This window comes from Poecilia reticulata, linkage group LG12 (genome assembly GCF_000633615.1).
Source record: "Poecilia reticulata strain Guanapo linkage group LG12, Guppy_female_1.0+MT, whole genome shotgun sequence".
In the NCBI taxonomy this organism is placed as follows: Eukaryota; Metazoa; Chordata; class Actinopteri; order Cyprinodontiformes; family Poeciliidae; genus Poecilia; species Poecilia reticulata.
In genome coordinates, this window is record NC_024342.1 from 19,728,484 (window position 1) to 19,746,364 (window position 17,881).

The 17,881-nt window shown below is 38.7% G+C and overlaps 1 protein-coding gene across 7 annotated transcripts in view; it reads left to right on the top strand.

Moving 5' to 3' along the window:
* sema4d (sema domain, immunoglobulin domain (Ig), transmembrane domain (TM) and short cytoplasmic domain, (semaphorin) 4D) overlaps positions 1–17,881 on the top strand; it is a 41,248-nt gene that overhangs the window by 11,634 nt on the left and 11,733 nt on the right. For 6 of the 7 annotated variants that reach the window (XM_008424472.2, XM_008424473.2, XM_008424477.2 and 3 more), the window contains 3 exons: positions 15,939–16,072; positions 17,558–17,703; positions 17,783–17,845. In XM_008424472.2, the coding sequence (XP_008422694.1) occupies positions 15,939–16,072; positions 17,558–17,703; positions 17,783–17,845 (343 nt within the window). Of the gene's footprint in view, positions 1–2,422; positions 2,481–15,938; positions 16,073–17,557; positions 17,704–17,782; positions 17,846–17,881 lie in introns of all 7 variants that reach the window. The other variant, XM_008424476.2, reaches the window with a different exon arrangement.

Here is a 17,881-nt window from a genome sequence, read left to right on the forward strand (position 1 = left end):
TCCCTCGTCCACCTGTGCTGGTGTTTACTGACGGCCTTGTCAGAGACTTGGGATGTTTATAGTTCCACAGCAAGGAAGGCTGCTCAGGGTGTGTGTTTCTCTGAGAGGGCTAAAATAACAAACTGTCAGAGATATGGGAGCACTTCCCAGCTGCCTACTCTGTTTTAATATGTCTGCTTTGCCTTTCTGCATCAGACTGTGTGTGTGTGTGTGTGTGCGTTCACATCAGTCTCAGTACAACGTAACCCTTTAAGAACTTTTTAGAGGTGCAAACCTCTAAAAAGCTCCGTCTTTCTTGTGAACACATCCTCAAATAACTGAGATCGTGTGTTGCGCTGAAGTGTTTAGTTTGCACCTCCAATCTGTGAGGGTCCTGAAGTGCAGCCGTAGCCACCGTTGTTCTGGTTTGAGAAGTTTTCAAAAGACCTTCTTTTCCCAGCTGTCATTCATCTCCACTCATCAATTAAAAACTATAGACTTGTGACATCTCCATTTCCTCTGTGTCACCCCTACGGACCGCCGTGTCACCAAGGGCGGTGTTTGCGGGGCGCTGCTCGTCTCCACCCACACTTGTTGCCCCTCCGTAGCACATCCTGAATTGAGACATATGAAGGCGTGGTGTCATTAGGATTCGTGGCTGCATTGTAGAAACTTTAGATCAGCTGTCACACGGTTTTGTGGGAGCCAGGGAAATCTAGTTCAAAGTGCTTCCTGAAGATGTCGAGGGGGATGCACTCTTTGACCTGAGGCTCATCAATCTTATGCATCTGTCAGCTTCTCCTACTGCTCTGTAGACTCTGTCTGGAGATGTTATGTGATGATTGCCCATATTGTATATTTGTGCTTGTTGTAAACATGTTTCTATTGGTGCTTGCATGATTATGTGAACTTAGGGTGAGTTAACATAACGGCTCCACTGAGATAGTTTTGAAGTTACTATATTGATAAGATTCTTATAAAAATGATAGGAAATAAAACTATTCCAAAAGGAGAAAGTTTTATTTTTTCCCGTTTCATGTGTCCAATTGAAGTTTCCAGCTGGATTGTCAAATCTGACTTTTTTAAAGTTGACTGAAAACTGAAAACTCACCAGCTCCGAGTCTGAAATCAGATTTGGCAGCAATGCTGAAAGTTTTAGCAGCTGCTATAATAAATTTTTATTTGAGCGTGTCTTTCTTTCTTTCAAATACTATGTTCTACAGTGTTTTTTTTTTAATCAATTTTATAGATTGACATACTTCTACATGACCCACTGGCACAGGTTATTCTCATTGTCTGTTCATTGTTTATCTTGCATACAAACCGGTGTCATTCCCAGCTTTAAGTTCAACCATCCATTGGAAGTGCAGTGCAGCAAAGGTTATCATTTTTGTTTGAACTCTACATTGAACTACAGTCAGCCCTAACCAATATTGCCTACTTCATTAAACACAGGAAATACTCTTAGTAAACAGTTTTGAACTGTAAACCTGGGAGCACATCCAAGATAGATGGGGTCAGTAAAAATGCCAGTGTTGGTAGCAGTTTTTTGTGATTTATCCCTGCTTAACATAATCTGATTATTCTTTTATGCACCAAACTAGGGAAACTGGCTAATACAAATGATTCTGCATATTTGGGTTGATTTAGCTGACCTGATTTCAGTTGTGAACCTCTCGGCTCTTGCGACACATTTTGGTTGGGTTTGAATTGTCTTGGTAATCATAATATAAGATCTCACTGCACGTTGATAATGAATTGATTTCCACCTGGACTTTTTCTCGGTGGAAAAAGTCCAGGCATTATTTTTTTCCTCTGAGGACAGTGGGAAATAAAAGCTGATCTGCTGGAAGAATGTTTTCAGCTTTGGTGTAGGGGGTTTCATTTTGCTCAGGGAAGCAGTCTAAATGAACAGACTGGAAACTGTTGTGAATAGAGGCCCAGCCATCTGTCACAATAGCAAGAGGATTTCTGAGGAAAAAAAAATCTTGTTTCCATGCACACAGAACTGTCCAGCTGACTGCAAATTCCTCTGGAAGCATTCTGTCCTTTAAATTTCACTACTGATGCACATCATTTTGAAAAAACCCTTGCAATCAGTTATTACTTCAGCAAATTGCAAGTCCTTTTATCAGATAAAAAGTCAAACACATGATACAGATGTCACAGAGCTGAAGTTCCTCAGATTGTTTGTCATCGCTTAGATACGTGATTTATTATTTGCAGAGTAGTTTGTATTCTTCTTTGGATGGTTAAATTTGGCATATTAATCAAAGTGTGGTGCGATTTAAGAGTTTTGATGTATAACACGTGTTCATCTGTTTTAACTATGTCCTGACAAACTAACCACACACCTCTAACCTTCTTCTCCTTTTAGGCATGCGCACAGTAACACATCACATAACTGTCTTGTCTGATCTGTGTGTCTTCTCGCCCTCCCTAGCCTGAGGATATTATAATTCTCTCCAGAGGAAGAGCGTCGCATCTTTTAGGAGCCACAGGTCAGAAACTCTACTCCTCTACCTCCTCTCTTCCTCCCTCACTCCATGTTTACTGTGCAGACCGATACTGAGCTGCTTTGAGGCCTGCAAGATTTAAAACGAGTGTTACCTGCTTAGCCAACCCACACTTGCACCTGTCTTGACGTTTTGCTTGTTTCCTTTTATCCTTAACCTTTCCTGCATGACCACACCTGGGTGACCAAGCTGGGATTTGATTGTTTTTTTTTTGTTTTTATTTTACCTTTGTGCTTTTCCACCAATCATTCCTGAAGCTACTCGTTCTTGCTTTTGGTATTTTCTTCACTTTAACTTGACAATTTCTTAAGTTTCTTGATTTTTTTTTTCTGTGTACCTGATGGTGTTTTTAATGAAAGGCTTTCTTGGCTGTCTTGCACTGGTGTTTTGGACAGCAAACTTTGCTCCTTGGCTCTGCTTTTATTTTCCTGAGTGACTGCTCTACACAGCAATTACTCAGTCATAGTCTAGCAACTGTAACTCTAGAGCTCTAAAGCTTTTCTCCAAATGCCAAAGTGCTACAGATATGGCTGCAGTAAGAACAATAAGTTCATATATTTACTATGTAGGCATAAGAGCATATTTAAAAAATGACTGCATGTACTTTCTTCACCCTCCAGGTAACTTTACATTAAGTAACCTGATTATTGGACACAATATACATATAAATTGAAAACATGCAAAACAACATGCCATGGGTGTGGTTTTACGCTTTCAAAGAAACAAGTCAGCAGGAGGTAGAAGACAGTTGTCATTTCTTTGTGTTAAACAATCAATACAGGATGTTGCTCAGCCCCATTTGATCATGAGAGGAGACTTTAAACACATGTTGGATGTTTTTCCTGTCGTGGAACAATTGAAGGTGTAACAGGATGCACGTTTTATCCAAAGGCATCAGTCTGCACTTCTGTTTGCTTTTAAACTGCATGCTGAAATGTAAAACAATCAATCATTTAAGAGTCTTAAAAGGTTTTCGTGAAGAAGAGAAACCTTTTTTATGATGCAACGGAGCTTCCGGAGAGCATAAAATGCAAAAAAAGCAGAGCATCTTGTTTTTAAAGACATAAAACTTTGAGGATTTATTTCTTAAAAATACAGTTTATAAATAATGCTGCTACAACTATATAAATAACGTATAGCCTTGAGAAAAATATTTTGATGACAAAAAACAAACATGTCTATAAATGTTACAAAGTGAAGCTTGACTAACTCTCTGGGAATACATGCAGTTATATAACTGTGAAAATATTCTGAGAATGAACTTTTTTTTCCTCCACGTTTTTTTTCCTCTGGTGTTTCCCTCGGCATTTCCTTGTGGTGTCTGCTTAAGGTGCTTTTTTCCCCCTTGTGCAACCCTCTTTTTCCTGCATTAGTTTAAGCTTAACCCAGTTTTCTGGTAAAGGATATAAAGCTGAATAGACTTCAGTTATAATGAACCCAATGGTAAAATGTAATCAGTTTTGCTTTTTTTTTTATTGCAAAAACAGATTTTTCTTTAAGTTTTTCCAACTCACTGGAAACTCTTTTTAGTATTTCATTTTTATTTTTCAGGGTTTTTAAAATTTGACATGAAGAATTTCATTTATTTCTAGCAACTGTGTACTTGGGAGTTAAAATGAGGTCAACTGAAGCAGTGGCTTCTCTCATTAGGCAACTATAGAGCTGATGTTGGAGACTTCATGTGACTCGCATCCAGCATGTTTGTAAATCTACTGTGCTTTGCGCAGAACCTGCAAAAGAATTGACGCTTAGTGTTGATCAACCAGCTAATTTTGCTTGGCTAATTATCAAAAATTGCTGCCTATTTTTGACTGCACAACTTTAAAAATATATATATTTTAGGTTGTACATACTATTTGGTGGATTAAATGAGCCTGAGGTTTTTACTCAGCTTGTTTGCCACGTCTTAAAATGATCAAAGTAAAAGAGCTGTGAAGGTGCGTGTCTACGGGCGACTGGCCTCAGCCCTGCCTGCATCTGTGCGTAGCCACAGTTCTGGTTTCGCTCAGCTGTCCATGTTGGAGGGACGTGTCAAAAGCAGAGAAGACAGCACACCACAATAGCTATTAAAGTATTCCAGTCAGAACAGTTAAGTTTATGAAGCAGGAGAACAAATTGGAGATTTTATCCCTAAAAAAAAATAGGAAACGCAACAAATGAACTCTTGAAAGAAAATACGACATGTATCCTCCTTCCATAAGGGCATAGCAGAAAATTTTACAAAAGACCCTGATAAGGGATGTTTTCTCTTGTCTATTTCCTGAAGTTAACGAAAGACTGGTTAGTACAGGTGAAATGTTCACAAATTGCCTCTTATCGTTTCTTTTTGCTTAATATTGCTTAATCTATGAAAACAGGCATGTCTGCATTAGCTAGCTAAAAGTTGAGACTTCACCTACTTCCCTAGGAAGTGAATGACCCAGCTTTTAAGGAATGAATTGTTAATCTCTCTTTGTAACAGTAAACTGTACTCGCTGTGTTATGCAGGAAAAGAATGCTTGACCCAAATCTGTTGGCCAGATCACGAGAAACCACCATGATAGGTGTTCAAAGTTTTAGGCTTTGTGTTGCTTATCCCTTCGTGGTGTGCAGAAAAGAAACAGGGAAATTAGTGTGTTGTGTGCTTGATTGCCAAGTTCAGGAAGACATGCTGTTAGAGTTGAAGTAGCCTGTGGGTGATGGGTGAGCTTTCACACAGCCAACTAAAGGAGGTTTGTGTCTCTGCCGGCCAAAATTACCACCATGAAATCAGCGCCTGGAGGAGAGAAAGGAGTCCTGTTGAAAAGCAGAAAGGGTAGGGAAAAATATAGCGGGCTTGAAGGAATTGCTACGGATTCATTAAAGGCTCCTAGACTGGTGGGAAAACCTTGTGACTGTCATATGAAGACCAATTGTATTTATTTACCACTAAGCCAAAAGCAATAAAAAAATTTTTTTTTAATTAACAAAGATGTCCAACCTGTGATATTTAATTTCAAATCCAGATATAAAGCAGCTCCTAAAAGTATTCACAGCTTTTGAACAGCAGCGTCATGCTGTAGGGATGCATTTCTTCAGAAGCTCAAAGGAACACTGGCTAAGGGTTTCACAGTTTAACAGCTTTTCTTCTAAGATTATCCTGAGACAAAAAGCATCTGTACATCAGTTTGAGTTATTTTGCAATGAAGACTGGACAGGAATGTCAATCTAGATTTTGACTCTCATAGATAACGTCTGTGTTACCAAATGTGGAAAAAGTACAAGACAGATGCAAGATGCTGTATGCTGCTTTGTGGGAGATGAAGTCACCTGCAGATGGCCGCTGCTATTTAATGTGTCTACTATTGCCTGGTTTGGGACCACAAGACCTTCAGCTGGACTCTCACAGCTTCTGAAAATAGTCTAACATCACATGCTTCAAGGCCAGGCCAGCATTGCAGTAGCCTTAAAGAAAAGGAGTAAATTCAAAGGGCCATTATTGTTTTTAGAGAGTGGTGACTACCATGCATCCCCTGATTTTAATTTTGGGTTGCAAAAACCCAAACGTGTCGCATTTGAGCTTCACTATATCAACAATGCATTTTTCTGCAACTTTGTGACTAAAATCTACAACCTTAAAGCACCAATATGCCCATTAACACATGCATAATGCCAAAACAATAAAACACAGCCAGATGTCTTCAGGGAATGCTTTACCCTCATGTCTTTGTGTGTGGTATCAAATTAGAGGAAAACAATTTTCATATTTCAAAAGTTTCTTCTTCTAGGGTATTTCCTAAACCTGTCTCTGCAGATGTTTGTAGTAAAATTTCCCCACTTTTTTTCCTCCTTTAATTAAAAGAGAGGGAGCCTGGTGATTATGTTTTTATACTGGACTACAGAGCCGCATTCAATGCTTTGACGGGGAACACCACACAGTAATCTTCTAGTTAGCTAACTTCACTTGCCTTCATGTTTATAGGGAAGTTTTTCAGATCCTCCAGAGCCATGTGACTCAGTGCAAGGGTGTGTTGTTTTTAAAAAGCTCACCATCGGCAGACTAAATATACCCTTTACTGGAGCTGACCCTTTATTTGCCTTTGCTGTGGCCACTTAAGGTCGACATGCTTGCTCAGCAGGGGCCTTATGACTAGTAATTATATAGGAGGGTTTCCATTTTCTATACCCTGTACACATCCTTTTTCCTCAGTTTAGCCATCTGGACTGTCATTGATGCTTTACCTAGAGTTTAGTTTTTACCTGCTGTATCTCCTTCTGAACTCAAAACGTTGTTTCCAAGCTGTTTTGCATTGTACATGAAGCCTATAAGTAGGATGGATTGCATTAGCAAATGTTAGAGTTGAACTTTTCGTCTCATCTGTCATCCTGAAAAATGACCATGGATAAAGTGCAATGATTTTCTGGATCATATGCTGTGGTTATTCTGACCACTGCCCAGCTGTTTTGTGCACTTTTCACAGATGAGTGAACTTGGTGCAGTTTTATCTGCATTTCTCACCTGAAAGCACATATTAGTCTGCAGAATTACAAACCATACTTGAATAATTTATGTAATTTAATAAAATTTGTTGTGTACCAGAATTTAATTGCAAGTCATTGAAAGCACCATTACTGATGAAGATGGTACTAATTAGCAAGTCAAATGCTGAAAAAAAAAGAAGTTTTTTTTCCTTTTATTTTTATTTAATGCATTACAACTAAAAGCTCCAGTGTATTTTTTTTATCTTTTAACAAATGGTATGTTTGCTAATGAATGTTGTTGTGGGATTAGTAAAAGTCACTGTCGTCTGTTCATAACTTAATCATAACTTAAACATTTTGTTTTTGGAAAAAAGGTTTTTATTTTTGAAATATGATGTGTCCACTACATAGGACAATTTTTTTAACTTTTAAATACTACAATAAAAGTCAAAATAATTCATAGAATGTTGTAATATGCTGCTAAAAGACTTATTTAGAATATTCAAACAAAATTTTAAACCAAAATTTGCACAATAAAAAGTTTTATGCACTTACTTTGTCTCTTCCCATAAAATGTGTTATTACTGATAAATGGCATTTTTATGAGTTAGAAAAATGTATGTACAAAAATCCCACCCCTTCACATGTGATATCATTGAAAAACCCTAAATGTCCTCTCCAGATACCAAAAGGAATTAATTCAGTAGAAAGCAGGGGGTGGGAGATATTCAAGCTTAGAAATGTCCTCTACAGAGGACAAAAATGAACTACTGGTAGTCAGGAGGATATGCAGTTAAAAAGAGCTGCTTTATGAAGACATTAGAGGTTTGTCGACAAGCGAATGGCATCATGAAGATCAAGGAACGCAGCATACAGGTCAGGGATAATTTGGGGAGAAGATAAAAGCAAATTTAGGTTTGAAAACACTACACCAGATCATAAAAGTCTCCTTTTTAAGGAAACTTAAACACATTCAGATGACAAAACAAACTTATGGAGGAAGGTGCTTTGGTAAAATGAGACCACAATTGAACATTTTGTTCCACAGGCCAGTGAGTGGCAGAAATTAGCACTGCACATCACTGTGAACTCAGCATCCCACTGGTGTCGGTGGTTAAAGCACCATGCAGTGGGGATGTGTTTTGAAGTTAATGGGAAGATAGGCGGAGCTAAATACAGGACAAAAACCACTGAGTAGTTTCAAAGGACTGATGAGTTGGTAGGATGTTCATTTTCCAGAACAATTACCTTAAATATTTAGCCAATGCTACAATGGATGGTTTAGATCAATGCATGTTAACTTGTTAAAATGGCCCAGTCAAAGTCCAGACCTAAATCTAGCTGAAGATTTAGGGCAATATTTATAAATTTTTTATAGAGACTTTGGTTCCAGTTACTTGAGCGATTTTGCACAAGTAGAATTTTTTGTAGCAAACTGGTGAAATTATAACTGCTGCAAAAAGAGAGTTCTACTAAGTATTTATGTACATATGGTCTTATTTCATTTGTAAAAAATAAATAAATAAATAAAGTAAACTCCCAATGAAATACATTGAGATTATTTGTTATCAGTTCCATTTGTCCTCGTAAGAGAAATTTGGTCTAAAAGAACTGGCAATATCAACATTTACCCGTTTCTTTTTTTCCAGAAATAATCAAATCTGAAGTCAACTACCAAATGGAGGTGTAAAAGTGAGCTGAAGGCTTGTTTGCTGCAGTTTTGAAACTGTGACCAGTTGTACATTCCTGGCTGTGTATACTGAAAAGGACTCAGCTTGACAAGAAAATGGAACCCAAAACCTCCTTAGCACCTGGCAGTATTTTAGAACGGGATCTCTGCCCCAGTCAAATCTCATAAGAGGAATCCGATGCCCACAGTTGGCATCATCACATGCACATATAAGCAAGCTCGGATCTCTGCCACATCTGTAGCCAAACTCCATTAATCTGTAAATGGCACTGGAACAGACATCTGTCCCCATCAGATTTCATCCTCTTTGATCCCTGTATTTCGTTTCAAGTGAAGGATCCCTTACTCACTCATTCTGTGGTACAGGCTTGCCTCCAGCATTACTCTAGTTTGGAAAAAACTTCAAATAACAAGTGTAAAAACGCCGCATTGTAATATATCGGAGTTATATGAATGTAAAGTCTCTTTCATCCCAATACTTAGTGTAAAGAAAAGAAAAGTAAGAGAATTGTGTTTATCACAATTGATATAGCAATCACAACGTGATGTAAAAACAAACACCTCACAACCTTTCCAATATTGAAGAAATGAAAAGTCAGCAGCATCAGGGATTTGTTTTAATTTTGAGTTCCTCCCCCCTAAAAATTTCCACCCATGTTCAGAACTAAAGAAGCATTTTGGCTGAGGGGTAACAAGAGTAGTTCAGTTGCCTTGTACTTAAGCACTTCGACTTGTCGGCCTGTATCATTTCCACAACTGGGTGAGAACTGTACAGATGTCTGTCTATGCTGGCCAGTCATTATCAAAAACAAAGTCCGGTATCTTGCTGTTGAGGGATTTTCAGTAATACTTCAACTTAATACAGCAGGTATGAAGAGCTTAAAGGAAAGATGAAAAAAAAGTTTGCGAGCAGTCTAGCATATACACACTTGTGCCAAGTGAGACATTCTTTCCAGTAAATACAAACTACTTCTAGCAGATTTCCTGTTCCACTGTCTGTGTGTGGTATTATATCAAGAGAGGAAGCCAAAAAAGATTCTTGGCTTGCATCAGCTAAAGGAAGAAGAGCATCTCTGTGTTGACGCTGATGACCGGGGGAATAGCTGGAAAAGAGGAGCTCCCGCGAGGTCGGAGATGTTGGCAGGCGCTGAATGTCTAACTCTTAAGTCCAGCCTCCATTCTGCTTTGGATCCTCAACTCTCTCTCTCTGCTGACAGGATGCTGAGCTTCTTGTCGGCGCACTCTGCATTAAAATGAGGTGGAAAGTGGTGAACCCACTTAAATGACAAGTGGGTCTGGCGTTTTGCGAGGGAACTAGATGAGAGCCAGTTGATCTAAGTTGATCACAAGGCAGGGTGTAGATTAAATATGCTTCACAACTGTTGAACAGAACATGAAACTATAACGTTTTTTACTCAACTTTTTTCTCTCTACTGTTTGCTACAATTTTCACTACCCTGCAGAAGTCTGGATTGAGGTTATCTACAACTGAACATTTTTTTCAGGGTTTTCCCCTCAGATGATTTGTTACGTTCTTAACAAAAAATAGTTTCCTTGAGGAATCTGGTGCCTCATTTGAATCGTTTTCTACTTTACAGAAAAGATTGGATGATGAGACACTGGTACTTTTGCATGGTACTTTTGCATAGAAAAGTATAGTTCCTTTTCTATGCAAATTATGGCAGAATTTTAATTCATAAAGCTAGCAGTCATCCTTGTACACTGGTATTTAAAACATTTAACTTGGTGTTAATTTCATGTTTTGAAGCAGGTTGACAGGTGAGTTGCTGGTTTGAACTCTTGCTCCATCCTTCTAAGTCACTGTGTTCTTGAGCAAGACACTTTACCTGCTTTTACCATGCAGACTTTGCACCATTTCGCTCATCATCTTCAATTCATGTTTATAGTACTTTGAAAAACTATTCACACCCCTATAAAAGGTTTTTGAATTTTGCCACCCAACAACCTCAAACATCAAAGTAATTTGTTGGGATTTTACAGGATAGACCAATACAGTAGTTTTGTTTCTGCCAGCTTTGCACATCTAGCAACTGGAATATTTGACCATTGTTCTTTGGAAAACCACTTAACCTCAGTCACACTGGCTGCATGTGTACAATCATTGTCCAGCGCCTTTGCAGCTTCTTACAGCTTTTTTAGTATTTCTGTTTTCAGCTTTGCTTTTCTTTTCATCCATTCTGATCTTGTTCCACATCCCTGCTAAATAAATGAGCCCCACATCTTGTTGCTGCCACCATGTTTCACTGAGAGGGGATGAAGATTTCGGGGTGACATGCAGGGTTGGCGTTTTTCTCATGTTCTCTTTTTCTAACCCAAATTTTCTCTCTCTTGACCTGATGACCTTTTTTCTCTTATCCAGCTTGTGATGGCTTGCATTTTATTTAGAAATATTCTTATCTACTTTGTGTTGGTCTATCATTTACAATCCCAATAAAATCTAAATGTGAAACAAAGTGGGAAGGTTCAAGGAATACGAATACTTCTGGGAGGCTCTGAATGCTCTAATGTTTTGTTAAAGTTTTTATTTATTTATTTTTTTTAAGAAACTGCTTACCTTAAAGTATCCAACCTTTGAAATTGTTTTGGCTACTTCTTAAAATACATATTTACACTCCAGGTAGATGTAGATCCAAGCCAAACAGCAGCACTTGGTACATTTTAGTCTTAAAACAAATGGAAAAGGAGAGCAGTATAAATTTGAGATCTGGAGTTTTTTTTTCTTTTTTTACTTATTCCCAGCCAGCCACTTTAGTCAAGATAGCAATGGCACCAATGTAAGGAAAAATGGCCAAGACTCAAGCGCTCAGATAAGCTCTCATGTCTTGTTTCTTCTTTCCTGAACTTGTTGGACAGCCTGCCAGTGTCTGCAGCCAGCTAACAGCACAGTGCTGGGAACTTCAAGGCCCCAAACAGGTGTCCGCTCTCTGCCCAGTCAGCAGAGCTGAGCTGGGAACACAAAGGGCTCAAAGAGACCAGCCAGCATGGTTACAGTCTTAAATATCCCCAGGCCACTATAGACACTCCTACATTTCTCAGCAGCATTGACTCATGAGTGTGTGCTCTTTCTGCTACTGTAATACTGAGTCTGAAACGGTTATGAAGCCTGGGGTTTGCCCTAAATGGGTGTGAGAGTGGCAGGAATGATGGAGGCCATCATGAGTTCAGATAGATGATTGAGTCTAGTGGGAAACTGTTCCTTATGGAATGTGCCCAAAGGGGATTTTTTCTTTTTTTTTTTTTTTAAATCTCCAAGCATAAACACAGAAAATATTGTCCGCCTGGGCTCTTTGTCATGTCTTCAGTGTTTCTGCTGTGATCATCTTGAGATTTTCACCCTGCACTCAGATCTCATGGACTTCTGTGGTATTTAAAAAGTCCAGCTTGCCTTGGGGGGCCCTTCCTTATGGCTAAGCTGTCCTGGCATTTAGGCTGGCAAGGCAGCAAAAGAACCGAAGGGGTTTCGAGGGGGAGGTAAAACCTTTCTCTCTATTCATTGTTGACTACTCCTCAGTGATGACGCGGATGTGAGGCAGGCTGGAATGGAGTCGAGTGGAGGCTCCCCTCATCTTCTGCAAACAATGGATGATTGTGTGTTTGACTCCCCCCGTTTAGCAGAATGGAGTCCATGGTCGAGCCTGAAGCTGGGATGGAATTCCAGCTCTAGCAGATTTTGTTTGTGAAATTTCTGAAGGGTGGAAGGTTCAGTGTTGGTAAAGGTTGTGGCCTATAGACCTTGTTGTTCTCATTTAGAAATGGATCAATAATCAATTATAATTTCCCTTCTTTGTCTCGTATTGGATTGAGCCTGACTGATTTTACGTACTGCCATGCCATATGATACATCTCTCCCCCTCAAACTGCTGTGGGACGGACTACTAACCTAAATTTGAGCTTAATGAGCCACAATAGGGGCACCAGGTCATTAAAAAGCAATCAACAATGATTTATTTGTTGTGTTCTTTAATTTATTCAGTAAATCTGAATGAGAAAATCTTTTTAGTACAAGTACGTTAGCTAAATACCAGTGTTTGTTGTATTTGTAGATGCTAGAATTTAGTTGATAATATTCTAATCCCTGGTTATTTGCTATCCCTTCACCTGCCAGTATCAATTATAGCTGATTTTATTTTTCTTTTAGGACTATAGTAAAATAAAATACAAGAACATAATTTGAATGTTTATTTTAAAATGAGCTTTTAAAAGCAGCAATAAGACTTCATTTGGGGACTGTCGACTCAAAGTAGCTTTTAAAACAGAAATAGTAACAAAGGTGCAAACTGGTGGTGACTGGGTTTTTTTGCACCGGTGTTTATTACTATATTGGGAGCAAAATTGATTACTATCTTATGTCTGATTAATGTGGCCAGTATTACAAGAACATACAGCTTGATGCAAAAATACAGATCCTGTTTCCTAAATGTTAAACTTCTCTAAATGCAGCATGATCCATGACCGACTTCAAGGAAACAACTTTGTAGTTTTCCTTCCTGTCATCCGCTGAAACTGTACTACACTCTCACAGCTTGAATGAATTGGAGACGCATCTGAACATTCAGCCTTTGTCCATTATTCTTGCAGTTTTGTTGGGTGCCTGTCTGAAGTGGTCCTCTGGCGTGAGATGGGTACACCCTGGGCATGTTGCCAGTCAATCACAAGGCAGCACAAAACAACCAACCAAGCATGCACACCTCCACTCTTAAGGACAGATTAGAGAGACCAATTCCTGTCACGTTTTTTTATTTTACTGTGGGGGAATCTGGAGTACCTGGAGAGTCTTAACTATTGGGCAGCCAGTAGTCATAGGTAATCAGTCAGCTTCTTGCTACATCACATTTGTTTGGCAACTGGTCCAACCATTTTTCAGTTTTCTTGCTGGTACCTTGCATTCTTTCAATTGTGTGGTGATATAAAACCAGAATAACCTGCTTGGTGCAGGATCGCATTGCTTACTCAGAGGTGAAGCGTGCACAGAGCTTGGAACTTGCCCTTTGCTGATTGCTGCCACTAAAACCTTCTTTCATGAGACACCGGATGCACATGGCTCCCTAAAGGCCGACATCCTGTGTTTAAATGAGACACTAACCAGGGTACGAGGCTTAAACACAGCAGCTCTCACATGACTGGATCAGCAGAAAGGAAGCATGTAAGCTTTACAATTGAATTATGTCATTTAATCACCCTCCCAGCCGAAGCCTTTTCAGCGTCAACAATAATTGAGTAAAAGGAGGTAATCGGTCTTCTGCGTGAGTCACAATGAATTGAGCTGAGTGTAGTGAAAACTGACCTTTGGGATAATTTTGGGTTCTCTGCCTTGCTTTTCTCAAACTGCAATAAATCAGGCCACATTTAGAAACAGGACTTAGAGTAGATTTAGAGATTTTATTGCAATATTTGACTAATGTTTTAAAGCTGCTGCTTCTTTTTTTTTGTTTAACCAAAGATTTTATTTGAAACTTCTGATTAGAAACTAGCGGTGTCCCAATACAAGTGTCAAGTACTTGTACTTGTAAAAGCAAGCCGATACTACAAACCGATACCACTTTTCTGCTGGATTTTTCTCGAGGGCTGGGTTGCGGTGCAACTCGAAGGATAAGCCACACTTCATACTAGGGTGGCGGTGGTAACACACCAATAAGTTATTTGTTGATACTCAAAAAAAAAAAAAGTCTGTACTTTGGAGATATTTCAAGGTAAACACAGAGGATACTAAAAAAGCAGACTGCCTTCTGTGCTCAGCTGAGTGGTTGAGTGGAGGGGGGAAAACTGAGCTTAGATCAGCCCTACAAAGTCCAACCCACTAAGTAACGTTCGTTAAAGGCGCGATCCCGAAATGTCATAGTGATTCATCATATTGACAAATGAAAACAGACACCAGTGTCTGATAATGGCTGCACACCAGCAGCTTTGTCGTGAAGGCTTTGGTTATTATCGTCATCACCAGAGGCAAGCAGATCAAGTTTGTTTTTTGTTTTCCCCATCCTCAGAGTGGTAACAGGTGTAATTTCCTTTCCGTGAGGTGAAAGGTTTATACCCATGTTGTTGACATAAATTAAACATGCACAGCAAATTTATATTATAAGTTTATTGCTGATCTTGTGTCATTTTGTGATAGTTTTAGGTCTGGTGGGATGAAATGAGGGAAAAAGGTGGAGGGAACCAGACATAAAACAAAAAGAATTTCTGGTGTTTTCTGCACCTGGAGCTGTGTAACTTAATATTTCAAAAGGTTTGAAAATGTTAATCTGGCATATACGATTCTTCGTCTCTCCAGCAACCCATATCCAAGTAGGAACGGCGTCCCTAAAGGTTTCAGGACCCCTGCCTTGATCTCGGCGCTTCCTCCAAGATTAAGTTTAATTATTCAGAAATGGCAGAAAATCTTTATCTAAATGTCTGACTCCAAGTCATTTTGCCCCTTTACTAATTTGTAGCTGCCCCATTTTGTTTCATCCATCTGTTTTGCACTCGTAAACAAACAATTTTATAACATCACATTTAAACCATACTGTAATAGTTTCTATTTATAAACAATAGTTGTATGCTTTAACAGCTTGTTTGTATTTTTGAGTTATGGGGATAAACGCACATCATACATAACACACTGATTTGAAATTACTCCCTTCTGGCAGAGTCCCATAACCACATTTCTGTAGCGTTGAATGAATAAATCACAGAACATTACTTCAAATTACTGGTTTGCAAAGTGATGATGACATATCTTGCTTGACAGATGGTAAATTATTTAAATGACTAAGGTTCAAAACGTAGATGAACCAAAATTACCAGGACCTCATGAATTAGCTCATTTTCTCTGACAAACAACCCAAAAATACATATTTTGTTTATCTTGGTATTTAGAAAAGCAGCAAATCCTCTTAAACCATGGCTGGAGCATTTCTGTTAGCTTATAATTCTCTGTCTGAATTGTCCTTAGATCTGCATGACTCAAGAGCCCATGAACTGAAAAAAACAGAAAATAGAGGAGTAAATGATTGCCGTCTGTGTTTTAGAAGAAACTTATTGATTGACTGTCGCAATGCTTCTGCTGGGCTTCATGTCTTTGTCTATGATTGACTGTAGATTTTATTCTAATGTACATGACATTCAGTATGCTAATTTTTTACTGAAACAGGATGAGTCTGCTTTCGAGAACTTAAAGTCGGTTCCCCCAATTGTCAGCTTGCACTGCATGGCATCACTCCGTTTAACAAACTTTAGCTCTCGTGAGACGGGGAAAGCAGATGAAGGTTTCAGTTCATTGACTCTAAGTTGTTCTTTTCGTGGTCTTGCAGGGGAAACTTCACAGTTCCAAAGCTTTCAGAGTCCAATATGGGATTTGGAGTGCTGGGCGTTTTTCTGGGGCTCCTCCTGGAGGTTTCAACTCACGGACCACAGAGTGTTCCCCGAACTTCCTGGAAACACCAAGGTAAAGCTGCTCACAGTAAATATGCTGACTTGATTAGAAACAGTAAATCTACCTGCTGCATTAAGAGAGAAAGCTGCAGATAACTTGAAGGAGTAGAAAAGATAATACTGATACTGAGGGGATGCTGAAGTGAAAGTTGTGTACACATTTTCATCTTTTACTTCTAGATTCAGAAAAATGTCAAGCATCTGATTCCTTAATTTTTGGCAAAAAGAAAAAAAAATAAACCTCACTTTTCTATAAAAGCCATCTCAGTGAGAAGTAGTGTTTCTCACTATGAGTCGATATCTTTACTCAATCTCAAAACAAGAAACATGAGTCTTGGATATAAAGTTCGCTGGCAGTGCAGGAGGAACAGAGCGTTCACACGGTCTTTATATGTCAAACTCTTTCAACTCGGCGTCTCATGTTCACAATAGTACATTTAGTTTCACCTGTTGCCTAATTCTATGAGAAGAAAGTAGCTCCAGTCTCAAATTAGGCGAATGATTCTATGAAGAAAAGGTTCTCATTGCTGGTTACAGAAATAGTTGAGGTAACTCGGCCCCCGAGTGAGAGCAGCAAGAGAGACTCCTCTTTAAACTCTTCTGTCACCCAGCCGCATTTAGTCGCCTGTTGAGGGTATTTAGTTTGTTTGTGACCTGCATTTGAAGTTAAAACCAAGTTGCAGTCTTTGAAAAGGAAGAAAAGGTGATTGCATTTGCTGACATGTTGTTTCAAACCAGTTCCACGCGAAGCAGAAAGGCTAATTTCTATTAGTGTTTTAAAAAGACTTCAATATAAGAGAAGGAATGTCTTAGGAGGAAGAAGACATGAGTTTCTAGTTACATTGCCTTACAAAAGAAAAAAGCATTCGTGACCCTTGAACGTTTCAAATGGCTTTCACATTATTATACAATTTTTTTAAAAAACTGAAAAGTTTATTGTGCATATTTATTCAGCCCTTTGTAGTCAATTCTTTTAAAAACAAATTTTTCTACAATTAAAGCTTCAAGGATTCTTGTTTATGGATCAACCAGATTAGAGGATTTTATTTAGAGGCATCTTATTAAAAGGGGCTGATTATATAATGCATGTTACAGTTTCCAGATTTTAATTAGTGATTTTTTTTAATGTTGCATTCTTTTCCTTCCCATTAACAAAATCTAACAAACAATACTTTGTGTTGGTCTATCACATAAAATCTCAATATAATGTTTGTCACATTACAACCACAAAGAGTTCGAATATATTTAACAGGAAGTTTCTATTCATCTAACCTGCATGAGCTGCTGAGATGAGAATTAAGACCAGCATTTTATTTCAGTCAATTTAAAATTAGTCCTCAAAATTAGTCCTATGAATTGAATCTCCTGTAATTTCAAAAATGCTGATCTAAATGTATAATGAGCTGCTTAATTTAAACTCTGAATATGGTTTAATGTAGCTCTATTGGTTGAAAGCTGTAAATGTGGCCTCATCATCAAACATCATCATCCTCCTCAGATTTGGACCTCCTGGAGTTTTCAGAGCCTGGCATCTTTAACTACTCGACGCTACTGCTGAGTGAGGAAAGAGATGCTCTGTATGTGGGAGCAAGGGACGCCATTTTTGAGCTCAACAAGAGGAATGTGACAGTCAGGAACCAAAAGGTGAAAGAGTGGGAATAATGGCGCTATCACAGAATAGAGGATATCTTCAAAAATCTAAGTTGTCATGTTTGATTCATAGGTTCAGTGGATAGTTGCAGAACATCCCATGGAGATGTGCACACGTAAAGGAAAATCAAGAGAGGTTTGCTAGATAACAAATACATTTTCCGCTTGTTTC